Below are 14,296 nucleotides of genomic sequence, written 5' to 3'. Positions count from 1 at the left end.
CCTCTGGACTCTGCAACGGCAGATATCTGCCTGGAGTGTCCATATAATTGCTATCACATTAAAAGTGTTGCACGGACGTATCCTTTCAAGCTGGCAAGCATCGTCATCTTCATTGAACCGTTGCAAACGCTCTGCTAGCTTCCTTCGAAGTCCCTAAACGGAATGATGCTGTGACCATTAGTTGCTTGAAGCCAACCAGACAGAGAGTGACACCCTGCGCCCTCCGTCGTGCCTGTCTAATTTTGGGCTAATTCTCGGGTAAGCATGAAGCAAGCCGCCATTTGTTTACCTCGCCAAATGAGCAACGCATACTGCATGGAATGGCGCTTTAGACTCTCCACGCCATTGAGTTTGGCCCTAGTGTCCACGGGAGCACACCTGAGCGTTGCCACAGCTTACATTGGAATGATGGGAATTAGAGCTTCAGATTGACTTGGATCCTTGGACTAATGGCCTTTGCTTGCGGCGCAGTAAACGAAGCTATACTAAAATATTTTAGCATAAGATGTAATTTTATTTCTGCTATATCTTATATAATGCAAAATATATTACATAAACATTGTATGACTTTGAGATTGAAGCATGGTTGACCATCAGGGCACATCAGGGTAGAGCGTACTAGAATAGGGGAGTGGGTTCAACGGAGGCCACTGCAAGCGACGAGAGTGAAGCAAAAAAAAAAAAACATTGAAATTTGTGGCGCCGTCGCCTTCTGAATTTCCGGCCAATCCGGTGCCTCGGCGGAACCGTGCGTATGTAGCGGCGGTGGTTACGGCAGCGCCGAGCTGTCGTCTACTCGGCACACCATTGTGCTAACGTTTTTTACGTCATTTTTCTAATAAATTTCGGTACCTAGGACGTGCGAAAAGAAATGGAACAAAATTACTGCTTTGCCATGGATGGAGATTCGAAGACGGCATCATCAAACCATACCGTCTGCACGATGGATACGCGCGAAGACGGCACGCGCATATGCCTAGATCTGGCCACTCGGTAGAGTGTTCCAAGGATGAGCACACCTGGTACACCTCTGTGAAAGAAATGCTGTTGTGTTGTCTGTTGCGAAACCGTATACAGTAGATTGAAAGGTCAGGCCAAGCTCTCGCTCTTCGAAGTCCCTAAAGATAAAGGAAGGCGCCGCATTCGGGAGCAGAATCCGCACTGTATACACCAATCGGCCTTTTGGAAGCCATCGACTCCTTTTGGGAGCTGCACACTGAGGCAAAGTACGTACGGAGGCATTATGTAGATATCATTGAAGGCCAGGAAGTATCTACAAAGTGCGGAAAGCATGATCTTCGGTCTGGTGCGGTACAAATAATATTGCCGTATCTTCGGAAGTATATCTACAAGCACCTCACACGCGAGCAGCCCACACGAACGAGAAAGGTCTCACAAGCAACAGATGAATGCCGGTCATCAAAGACAACGCCCCCGCTATCAGTTGAACATTGACATTTGAGGCGTGTGACAACGGAAACCTGCGCGAGCTCGAAGGCATAGACAACCTATAACACGCTTCATAATTCGAGCAAATACAAAGAATGTGTTTTGCTTTATTCAACCAAGAGACCTGGAAAACCAACTACCTCTCAGGCATGTGACGCATAAAAAGAGGGAAATAAACTGCTATTCCGTAAATGTTTTCGAAACACACAATTAACTTACAAAAAAATTTGCTAAACCTAACGAATAATGTGGCTTACATTCTCCCTAAATGTCAAATTGCTGTCGTTATTAGGGCATGGGGTAAATTTGGTCAGGATTCTATATATCGCCTTGAGGAAGGCTTTACTGGCCGCAAACTTCCGATTTCGCTGTGGCGGTGCTCAGAGGAGGCATATGACGTCACAACGCGCGTCTCGCCGCGGATATTTCTCTCTCACCCTAGTCACTACTGCGCATGCGCCACTAGTAGCACCGAGCCACCCCTTACAAAAATTTCTAGTAACTCCCAATAAACTTTTTTTAGACAAATGTTACTAGGACCGAACAACAGTCTATTGTATTTTTTATTCTGATCTCAAACTTCTTATATACTTCAAACGAACATCCTGTCGACTACTGGCCACCTATATTGAATTGAAACCTTTTTTACAAACTTTGGTTAGGGTATGAATGAACATGCTTTGGACACTAAAAGCAGGATTTACTGACCATTTTCATACTTATTGGAAACATTTTAGTAATTTTCTGTTGCACGATCTAGGCACCATTTTGCTTTCAATTGCTTGATCTATAAACATCCTAGCAACTTTCTATCACGACCTAGTAACATTCTACCACCTTTCTGTAGCTCACCCTAGAAACATTCTAGCAACCATTTCAGTGTGCTTTAATTGTGCTAGTGACATTTAAGCAAATTTCTCCGGCATTTTTTATGTATTCTAGTGCAGTTCCAGTGTAACCTTCAACATGGGTAGTATATATAGATGTATTTGTCTATGAACAAAACACATCAAGCTTTTTGAAAACTAACATTTATTTAGCACATTTCAAAACCAGCGTGCGAGCATCGATGACAACGTGTTTTCGATCTCCCCTGTCGCAGCGTCGAACTGCCTTGCTGTGTAGCCTAAGGAAAGAGAAAAAGTAAAAAGAGTTAGTTTAGCCTTGTGTCTCTGTTGATGTATCTGGGCAGGACAGCACACAGGAGTCATCCAGAAGATTTGAACTTCAATTACGAGTTCTAGCAAATATTTTAGTTGTCTGCGCTGTCACACATACTCAGAATGGCGTTCACACGCCTTGGGCGCAAAGCCTCTTCTTGGGTGACATCCTTGTGGGCATTGGAACGCCGCCCAAATAGAGACTTGTGCTCTAACTCTTCCGGGCTGAAAGGAACCTTCAGGAGGCCTCGGGCCAATCTTGAGCCTGATTTTTTTGCGTCTCGCCGCAGTCGTGCCAGCGTGGCCTCATCAAGGAGGATTCCTTCCCCGAGGTCTACCTGAAAGCAGAAAACAAACATTAGTTCTCGTTTTTATGCTTTGTAACTAAAACATTGCTCTTTCCACTGCTATAATATTCGACAAATGATAATCTCTTATTCATGCTATAATACAGTAACATAGGTGACTTTGCAACAAAAGCTGTGGTTTATATCTTTAGGTTGCTCAAACACTTCCAGTGAGTCAGGATGCAATAAATATGTAATGGCTTCATTCGGCATTGCTGCATCTAGCCATTCCAGTTCACATAAAACTTGCAGCAATTGCTGCCCCATTTCACTCTTCAGAAGTGAAGAGTGTTTCATGTTTTGACTTTATTTTAAGTGACCTCAGCACCGAATTCTAGCAATTATGTAAGCTTTGTCACCAGCTCATCTTTCGTCCTAATTAGCCAGTTTTTCATTTGGGGCACTTCAACTCTTTCAGCCAGGCACATTAGTATAACTCCTGCTCCTGGCCGCAGCCCATTTGTTCGTACGTCTTCTGCTCTCCCAATCATGCACTGCTGCAGCAGATTGCGCGCTGGTCTTTACAGCATCAACATGAGAGGCAGCTCACCATGCTCGTGGCTTGGATGAGCAAGGTATCGGAAGGGGATGCCAGAGGGAGTGTAAGGCTGAAATTATCTTACAGCGTTTGAAATAATGACGTTGAACTTGACTAGGTGAACATCATTCAGGACTATACAAGATCTCTGCAACAAGATATTGCACCACACTGGTTAGTGCCAACAGCGTTTCATCAACATATCAGTGCACTTTCTGCATGTGCAGCATCTACTTACAATCACGTCACAAATGTTCTAGGCTCGTGCAGACTAGCTAGTTCACATGCCACACTCAGGTGGTTGGCAACAGCCAAATTTGCATGTGTATGTGTAGTACTGCTATGGCAGATAAGCCTTACAATTTGGCGATTGGCATGTAATAGAGTACATTCCATTTTCAGACGAGAATTCCTATACAAAATAGGCTTGTGCGTGGTGTTGTTGAAGCCCAATTTGACAAGCGCTTTAAACACAATGACTTTCGGCATATGCCTTCATATATTACGGAGAAACACTAAATTATGACAGAACATCATGTTTGTATCTCCATATAAGAAATAAGCAATTTCTACCATACGATGAAGCTTGTGAAACCAAAGAGAACGTAAGGTGTGTAGCGATGCGACCAACTTTGATTGCGGTTAGCCACATGCACTGAGCTGTTGATCACTATAGGAGGGTTACATTGTCTTCAAAGAACAGTAGTCGACCTAGAAGAAACAGTACCCTTCGTTTGCAGAATAAGCAACCAAAACACGCAAAAATGAAGCAGAGCGGAGTATATTACTAGCCCTCTTCACCATGGCCATAATGAGGTGTAAAGTTCAGAACAAAGAAGTTTGGTTTCATTTTCTTTCCCCAAAGTTCTGCTACCAAACAAATGAAGAAAAGAGTTTTGAAGGAATAACTTATATGACTAAGACGTTTTAATGTTTCCATTTAGTGTCCATTTTGTGAGGTGGGCCAGGAGCTCCAGAAAGTCGTGCTGCTTGGTTCAGAAATGAAGTAGCTCCAATTTTTATTAGAAGCAGAATTAAATGCATCTGCAATCAATGTAATGGAATAGTTGAAGCAGTACTGCTGCACAGAATGTGAACTGTTATATGTAGGAATTGTACAGTTGTGAGAACTGACCTAAAAAAAGGAAAATAGCCATAAATCAGTTGCAGTAGGGATATACCAAGTTCAGGACAACTAGAGCTACACTAATTGCCAATAAATGTGGCGACATCACTTAAAATTTACACCCACCCTTAAAGGCAAGCTTGAAAGATCCTTCAGTCTTCTTTGTTATCATGATTTTACATTTAACAAAATTGAAGTGATTCGCACTAGACCTAGCTGCGCGGGCTGCTCGGCTATAGAATATTCATCTCAATAGTGTCTCACAAATAGTCTACTGCTCTGTATTTTATAGATAACTTCTTAACAGGTATTTAGAATAAATTCTTCATATTGAATAAAGTCATGGACACATTTCAAGAAAATTTGCCAAATTCTATATTTTCTGGCTAGTACAGTGGAGAGAGAGAAATAAGATGCGAAAGGGGAGGGGGGTTAACTGGAAGACAGATATTCAGCTTGCTACCCTACACTGGAGAAGGAACAAAGGCAGACAAAAATTAAATGCACATGGTGCATTACAAATGAAGGCTATACGTATTTCACAGGAATGTTCCACATCCAGACTTGCACTGCACTTGAGTACAACATGTGAGAGTTTGCAGTAGCTGCTCCATGCAGAAGGCTTTCCTGATAAATGAAAAGCAAAGTTTTGTGCATTTTCTACTAAATAAGAATAGTTCTAACATAAGATGACAGAAGACAACTAATATATGATGTGTTGACTATAGAAAAAAAGAAATTGATTGACCTTTTAAGTTTTCGCTATATCGCAATTTCCACGGGTCAATTACCCCCACAACAGTCTGCCCCAAGAAAGTGCATCAGCTTCTTACTTTCGGTGCTGACACGACGGCGACGGGCTCAGTACCGCCGGCACCACTTGTTTTATCAAGAATGTGTTTCAACCTCCTTACCATCCTTGAGGAGTCTGCAAAAAAGAAAACCGAATTGTGAACAAGTCAATTGTACCTTGGTTGGAAGTATTGATCCGACTACGCCAGCCAATTCTTAACGCGATTCACTTGTTGGTGATGATGTTCCTAGTGATTACTGCTGCAATGCCCCTTTCTATCTCAACAATTTCTGACACTGGTTATTTACGCAGTAGCGCAGAAGCACATGGACGAATGAAAAAAAATGGGACACAGTGCTAACTATCAATTGAGTGGTTGTTGCACGAGAGCAGATATATATATATATATATATATATATATATATATATATATATATATATATATATATATATATATATATATATATATGTATATATACATACATACATATATATCACTGCACAAGAAAGGAAGGGAGCAGGAAGACACAAACAAATCAACCCAGCAAGATGAACTCACACAGGCAGTTAATGTGACAAAAACATTTCTTTCTCCAATAAGGAGACTGATGGGCAACTAACACAATCCCTATTCCTAATCTCTGCAGCTTCTACTAATTCTCTGGTGAACTGGTCAGGATGTCTGGCCATCGAATGAATGCGATAAAACCGGAGGCTTGCATCTGCAGCGTGCGCAATGTCCGGCAAGGTGGCCTGATAGGGATAGTTTTTCAACGTTGTTCCCGTGCTCACGTAATCGCTCATTGATGCATCTACTTGTCTGTGCCACACACTCTTTGCCACAATGCAACGGTTTGCAGTAAACCACCCCTTCAACGCAAGAAACAAATAGTTTTTGGTGGGTCTTGTTGCACCCACGTGGCTTGCACGTATCCGCGTTTACCCTTGTGCACAAACTAGACAGCTTCGAAGGAACAGGGAAACCGATATCTACACTGACACATTTCCAGAACTTTTCAGATTCTCACTAATCTCATGTAGGTGGGGCAAAACGATTACTTTCTTTTTTACTTGTGTCAACTGGTCAGTGGCATCGCGAATGCTGCCAGCCTCGGTGGTCAATATATGCAACGGGTAACCTGCATTTAACAGATGTGAGACTTTGTACTGAAAACTTCTCTGAACAATGTACAGGCTGGACTTCGAAAGGGCATTTTTGAAGCACAAATTGGCAATACCTCACTTTACTAGCTTTGAATGAGGTGAGTATGCAAGAATGAGTTTTTTGCCTGTAGGCTCGTAGAACCAACAAGAGGCAAAAACCCATCGTTTTATACTCATCAGCTCATTCATGTCCATAAGTATAGCGTATTACAAAGAGTATTCTACATTCTATTTGACAGGTTACTGCTGAACAAGAATTTAGAAGAAATGCTCCATACTGAATAGAGTTATTAACAAATTTCAAAACAGTAATTGCCAACTTCTACATCTTCTTTGTTGTAGATTGAAAAAACTAAATGCACAGAATGCACCATGAAAGAAATCTATATTTACATTTAGAGCAACGTTCCAGAATTACTTGCCCTGTACTCAAAAGTATAATGTGAATGTAAATTTGTTTTTTCTCGGCCAGATTGAACTTTGGCAGACATGCAGCTGAAAAGCACTTTGCTTGATGCAAATGGAACCTCGTCCCGGGGATCAAATGCTTTGGCAGAGCACGCAGCAATGATTAAGTACAACAGTGAGTGCATGAACTCAAGTGCAATTGGCCAGGAAACAAACTGAAAGCCAAACCTGTACCTGTGGGGTCCCTAGAGCTACAATCAACAGGACACACGCTTATCGAAACGAAGGAACCATCTCCGTGTTATGCGCGATGCTTGCGTCACATGCTAAAACCTACTTAAATAGGCACTTCTACTTTTTTGCCTCGTTGTGAATAAGGCTTTCGAATGGAAACCAAACTGTCTAGCTTTTAAAGTTTTATCTGATTAGTCTATGTCATTCTTTGTCATGTTTCATCCCGACTAGACAAGCTTCCATCAAACTCTCGATGATAGAACTTTTGTGCGAAAGCATTCAGCCATTTTTGCTTAAACCATGTATTTGGGTGGTAGAACACATTTTTCTAGGTGCTCTAGAGTGCATTATTCGCAGTATGAAACCTCAATTCGCTAAGAGTGCAACAAATAATTACACTATATCAAAAAGTAAATAGTTCAAAAATTACGTGCAAGGCAGCTTCAGCTTGAAGAAAGCCTCCTTGCGACATCTTAGTAAATACGAGGGAAAGTAAAATCAATTCTTCGTATTACACATAAGTAATTACAAAGAACAAGCTCTATCCCTTGCCAACTGAAAAAGGACAAAGAAATGGAAAGAAATTATGGCAATGTAACAGTGAATTGTCAGCATTCAGCTGTGCTGCCATGGTATGGCTTGCAACTACTTCACTGGGCTGGTTGTTATATGATTCAGCAGTTTCCTATACCACGTTACCAACTGAAACTTCTGTAATTTATGGAGGAGACCAGCTTCCAGCATGAAAGGAACCTGCACTTGGGACTCATAGTGAGCTTCTGACATTAAAATGTTAGTCATAAGTTTGAGGAATTGAACTCTCGTACTGACTAGGACTTCAGCAGCTACATAATAAAGCAAGAAAATATATTGTTTTATGCAAATGTTTTTAGGAGCTGAAGTATGGCATGCAATACATAAGTGTGACCGACTGGAGGGAACAATATAGACACAGGCAATAGTGTGAGAATTTAACTCCATATTAATGCATAATGAAAAGATGAAAATGATACACGTCTGGGCACCTCATGCATCTGAATAAGGTACTTAGAAAGGCAATTTGGCTAGATACTTATAGAGCCTGTATGGAGTATATCATACATAATTACTTGGGCCCCCGAATTATATGTAACTCAGAGGAGGCTACTTTGCTAACTTGATTAAAATGGGGGCGCTCCAGATAACTAAAGGTAAAATTCAAGTGATCTGCCACTAGAAATACCGAAAATGGCACATATAGTAAAATGATTGCATATTACACAAACGTATCCTACAACTCACAAGGTAGTGACAGTCTTGTACGCACCTTTGTGAAAGCATGCAGATCAGGTGCTTTATCGTTGTACTGCCCAGCTTTCAGCAGTGCAGCGGGTTCCTGCGGGGTGTGGGGATGCCTCCAGAATCCGCATAGACTTCAGCAGCAAGAATTGTTTGTTTATTGTACTGTGAAGGTGGAAATTTGTGATTTACCAGTGCCATGTGGAATTGCAAAGAGTATCTTACATAGCTTGCTGCATCAATCTGCATCTGGTTGTACAAATCTATCTTCCTTATATGTCAGGAGGTTATACTCCTATTTTGTAACAAGTGAAATTTAATCATAATCATCATCAGCCTGGTTACGCCCACTGCAGGGCAAAGGCCTCTCCCATACTTCTCCAACTACCCGGTCATGCACTAATTGTGGCCCTGTTGTCCTTGCAAACATCTTAATCTAATCCACCCACCTTACTTTCTGCCGCCCCCTGCTACGTTTCCCTTCCCTTGGAATCCAGTCCGTAACCCTTAATGACCATCGGTTATCTTCCCTCCTCATTACCTGTCCTGCCCATGCCCCCCCCCCCTATTTCTTTTTCATGATTTCAACTAAGATGTAGAAGGATCGACATTTGGGCGAGTTGGTACTGGTTTAACATCTTCAAGGGGCAGCGCAAACAGACGATGACAGAAGGCAGGAACACACAGGACAGCGCTGAACTCACAATTAACTTTATTCGAAGGCATACTCAGGCATACGAAGGCGTACATAACCCATAGCCACGTTCTCTCCCATCTATGGCGTCATTATCAGTGCGTAGGCAAAAACAAAAAATACGCAAAACCGTTTAATCTAATGCTACGCTATGAAGCGGCTTAAAAATTCAAATTCACTATCATGCAAATTTAACGATGGCATGCTTACACAACGCGACCCTTCTTTTCCTGATATAGAAGGCCTCAATAATATCCCTCGTAGTCTGATTTTTATGCGCGGAAAGTAGTGTGGTGTTTTTATAAATAGGGGAGTGCACCCATGCTCAGAGCAATGCCGCGCGACATGCGAGTAGGCATTACCGGTTAGTGAGCGCCTATGTTCAGACAACCTAATATTGACGCAACGACCTGTTTGACCCATGTATACGTGACCGCAGGAAAATGGAAGCTCATAAACAACTCCCATTCTACAGTGCACAAACGGGGAAGTGTGCTTAACAGTACAGCCTTTCCCAGCATGAGTGGAGGCAGCCTGGGCCAATTTCCTATCGATCTTACCACAAATTTTGATCAACTTGTTAGGGGCAGGAAAAACAACCTTTATATCAAATCTGCCTGCTACATTCCTGAGATTGTGTGATAGTTTATGCACATATGGAATTACAACCAGTGTTTTCTTCCTGTCGGCAGGCTCTGGATTGTTCATTCTTGTGGGTGCTCCTAATTTTACACGCTTGACAAGCTTCTGTACTGTCATGCGGATAGCATCCTCTCGAAAACCTGCCGCTCTCAAACGCTCCAGTTGTTTTAAGAAACTCCCAGAAGTCTTGTGAAAACACGATTTCGAAAGTGCGGAAAATAGAGTCGAAAACGCAATGCCGTCTTTTACCACCTTGGAATGTGCGGAGTGAAAATTTGAAATTGGTTTTGTTTTTTACCTTGGGCAATACATCCAGCACACATGCGTATCAGTTAGTTTGAGCCTCGTATCTGAAAATTGCAGTTCGTTCTTATCTGACACTTCATGTGTGAAAACTAACCCTGAGCCACATTTGTGGAATACTTGAAGTACATTATGAACCATATGTTGGAAATTAGTACTCGTCACAAAGATCAGAAAATCATCAACATATCTTAGCACTTTCAATGTTCGGTCATCTAGGTTACTTTCTATATTTCTGTCTACGCTACCTAGGAAAATCTTAGTACCGGTGCTACCTTGGACCCAATGCAAATGCCAGATTTTTGTCGGTATAAATTTCCTTTCCATTGAACAACAGTTGAAGCTAAATAAAAAGAGAGAATCTCGAGAAAACTGCTCACAGATATACCACAGCTGCTAGAAAATTTAAGCTGCTCATTGTCCTCGGTGATACAGAGTTTAGCGCACTGTCGCTGCTGCACAACCACAACCTAGATCAACTAGCTTCATCAGTAAAAATGCTAAAAATCTTAATCTGGACATTTTCTTCGCAGCAAAGACCCACAAACCTGACATTCGAATTCGAGCAATAGTCACGGGAAAGGATACATGGCAGCGGGTGGTCTCGGGATACTTACAAAGGCATTTGCAATCATTGGTGATCAGAGATCCGTTTGTGGTAAAAAACTCGTATGATCTCATCAGCTTCCTCATTCAATCTAATCCCGGTGATTGTAATATTTTCAGCATCGATGTTCAAGACCTGTACTATAACATTCCACATGAAGAACTAATGATAAGCGTTAAACTGTGTATCACCGAGGACAATGATGAGCTTAAATTTTCTAGCAGCTGTGGTATATCTGTCAACAGTTTTCTCGAGATTCTCTCTTTTTATTTAGCTTCAACTGTTGTTGAATGGAAAGGAAATTTATACCGACAAAAATCTGGCATTTGCATTGGGTCGAAGGTAGCACCGGTACTAACATTTTCCTAGGTAACGTAGACAGAAATATAGAAAGTAACCTAGATGACCGAACATTGAAAGTGCTAAGATATGTTAATGATTTTCTTATCTTTGTGAAGAGTACTAATTTCCAACATATGGTTCATAATGTACTTCAAGTATTCCACAAATGTGGCTCAGGGTTAGTTTTCACGCATGAAGTGCCATAGAAGAACGAACTACAATATTTAGGTACGAGGCTAAAACTAACTGATACGCATGTGTGCTGGATGTATTGCCCAAGGTTAAAAAAAAATTTTAAATTTTCACTCCGCACATTCCAAGGTGGTTAAAAACGGCATTGCATTTTCGGCTCTATTTTCCGCACTTTCGAATCCTGTTTTGACAAGACGTCTGAGAGTTTCTTAAAACAACTGGAGCGTTTGGGAGCGGCAGGTTTTCGAGAGGATGCTATCCGCATGACAGTACAGAAGCTTGTTAAGCGTGTAAAATTAGGAGCACCCACAAGAATGAACAATCCAGAGCCTGCCGACAAGAAGAAAAAACTGGTTGTAATTCCATATGTGCATAAACTATCACACAATCTCAAGAATGTAGCAGGCAGATTTGATATAAAGGTTGTTTTTTCTGCCCCAAACAAGTTGATCAAAATTTGTGGTAAGATCGATAGGAAATTGGCCCTGGCTGCCTCCACTGATGCTGGGAAAGGCTGTACGGTTAAGCACACTTCCCTGTTTCTGCACTGTAGAATGGGAGTTGTTTACGAGCTTCTATTTTCCTGCGGTCACGTATACATCGGTCAAACAGGTAGTTGCGTCAATAATAGATTGTCTGAACATAGGCGCTCACTAGCGGGTAATGCCTACTCGCATGTAGCGCGGCATTGCTCTGAGCATGGGTGCACTCCCCAATATATAAAAACACTACAATACTTTCCGCGCATAAAAATCGGACTACGAGGGAGATTATTGAGGCCTTCTATATCAGGAAAAAAGGGTCGCGTTGTGTAAGCATGCCATCGTTAAATTTGCATGATAGTGAATTTGAATTTTTAAGCCGCTTCATAGCGTAGCATTAGATTAAATGGTTTCGCGTGTTCTTTTTTTTTACTTGCGCACTGATAATGACGCCGTAGATGGGAGTGCACGTGGCTATGGGTTATGTACATAAGTGTGTGTATGCCTTCGAATAATGTTAGTTGTGAGTTCAGCGCTGTCCTGTGTGTTCCTGCCTTCTGTCATCGTCTTTTTGCGCTGCCCCTTCAAGATGTTCAACTAAGATGTCCTTAACTCGCGTTTGTTCCCTCACCCAATCTGCTCTTTTCTTATCCCTTAACGTTACACCCATCATTCTTCTTTCCATAGCTCCTTGCGTCGTCCTCAATTTAAGTAGAACCCTTTTCGTAAGCCTCCAGGTTTCTGCCCCGTACGTGAGTACCGGTAAGACACAGCCGCTATACACTTTTCTCTTGAGGGATAATGGCAACCTGCTGTTCATAATCTGAGCATGCCTGCCAAAAACACCCCAGCCCATTCTTATTCTTCTGATTCTTTCAGTCTCATGATCCGGATCAGCGGTCACTACCTGCCCTAAGTGGATGTATTCCCTTACCCCTTCCAGTGCCTCGCTACCTATCGTAAACTGCTGTTCTCTCAGGAGGTGCAGTGGTGGCGTAGAGGTAGAGTATGCGCCTAGGGTGCAAGAGGACCTTGGTTCGAATCCGTGTGCCGCACAATTTTCCGCCGGATTAAAAAAAAAATCCGCGTGTTGACAAAATTGCATAAACAGAACTCGAGTGCAGCCTGATCCCGGTGACCAGAGCCGGTAACGCACTCCCTCACCAGAGCAGGATTCGCCACCCTGGGGCAGCACTAGGCAACAACCTTCTATTTCAAAACAAGCATGCCAGGATATACATAGCGAAAGCAAAGGCATAGCATGGTAAGCCTTAGTTAATCGCGATTGCAAGTCCAGGTTAGTCTGGTTGTCTAGTTATGTTGCGGCGTTTAGCCAGTCGTGCAGCGCATTGTTCGTCTGTTTCCTTGGCGATTCGTTTCCTCTTAATCTTGTTCCGCTGTCGATTCCAGGCCTGCTTCTGCTTATCAGAATTGTCGCCCCCCTAATTGTCGCCTCAACTATGGTTGCGGCGCACGCGAGCTCTCCTGTTAAATCTTCCGACATGTTATCAGGCATGCGACGCGGCTGGCCAAGCGAGCGGAGGGGAGCGCGACAACGAGGAACGTGGTGTGACGTCATACCAAACGGCGGAGGCGAAAAGCGCGGCGCTGCGCAGCGGTGGACACTTGTGGCTCGGTTCTACTAGTGGCGCATGCGCAGTAGTGACTAGGCAGCGAGAGAGAGAGAGAGAGAGAGAGAAATATCTGCAGCGAGCCGCGCGTTGTGACGTCATGTGCCCTCCTCGGAGCACCGCCACATCGAAATCGCAAGTTCGCGGCCAGTAAAGCTATCGCTTTAAGAAGGGAAGCAGACTACAAGCATGATCCATATGATTGCGTGGGTGAGGCTGCTCCAGGTGCGGTCATGCTCGAACGCCACTGCAGCGCTGCATTCGAGCGGGGCCGTGCTGCTCTTCGGCGAGCTCCGGCGCTACCTGCCGGCGCCTACGGCGCCCGCGGCCGTGGCGTTCCGGAGACGTAAAGTCCCTTGATAATTTGAAAGTACCGCCACCCTTTGAACTCTGTCGCCGCTGCCCGACCTCCTCGTCTCCTCCTCGCCCCTTGCGCGTCCCCCCCCCCCGCGGCAACGAGTTTTCCTCCCGTTTTTCTGCACGACGATTGTTCTGCCTGCCGTTGCTCTTGGAAACGCTCGTATCTTGCGTTTTGATCGCGTTTCTCGTTCCCGACATATTTCTCCTCAGCCCGGCTGAGTCGGCGTTTTAGCTCGGCGTAGCGAACGTTGTACGCGGTGTTTGCTGCTATCTGTGCTAGCGCTATGCCGTGATGTTGTGCATATAACTGCAGCAAGAAGCCTGAAGATGGTTATGCCGTTTTTATGATACCACAAGGAAAGCTGACAGCATAACATTGGCCGAAGGAACTTTGCTCCAACAAAGAACAGCATTGTTTGCGAGGGGAAGCGTCTTTCTTATTGCTCGTAGCAAAGCATCCCGTAATGCTGCAATTTTTCTCATTCTTGCGGCCTGCTCACCAGCGTTCTTGTTGGGGCAATTTGTACGTTGCATAAAAATGCCGTT

The 14,296-nt window shown here is 43.3% G+C and overlaps 1 protein-coding gene across 1 annotated transcript in view; it reads right to left on the bottom strand.

The window, feature by feature from the left end:
- Positions 1 to 5,084: 5,084 nt before the first annotated feature.
- The window catches only part of LOC142578529 (uncharacterized), a 36,330-nt gene continuing 27,118 nt past the window's right edge, over positions 5,085 to 14,296 (bottom strand). Inside the window, exons 3-4 of the mRNA XM_075687906.1 lie at positions 5,535 to 5,548; positions 5,085 to 5,089 (exon numbers count right to left, since the gene is read on the bottom strand). Coding sequence (XP_075544021.1) covers positions 5,085 to 5,089; positions 5,535 to 5,548 — 19 coding nt within the window. The remainder of the gene's footprint in view (positions 5,090 to 5,534; positions 5,549 to 14,296) is intronic.

Source organism: Dermacentor variabilis, chromosome 4 (assembly GCF_050947875.1).
Source record: "Dermacentor variabilis isolate Ectoservices chromosome 4, ASM5094787v1, whole genome shotgun sequence".
Classification (NCBI taxonomy): domain Eukaryota; kingdom Metazoa; phylum Arthropoda; class Arachnida; order Ixodida; family Ixodidae; genus Dermacentor; species Dermacentor variabilis.
Note: the sequence above shows the minus strand (reverse complement) of the source record. Positions and strands in the feature narration are given on the sequence as shown.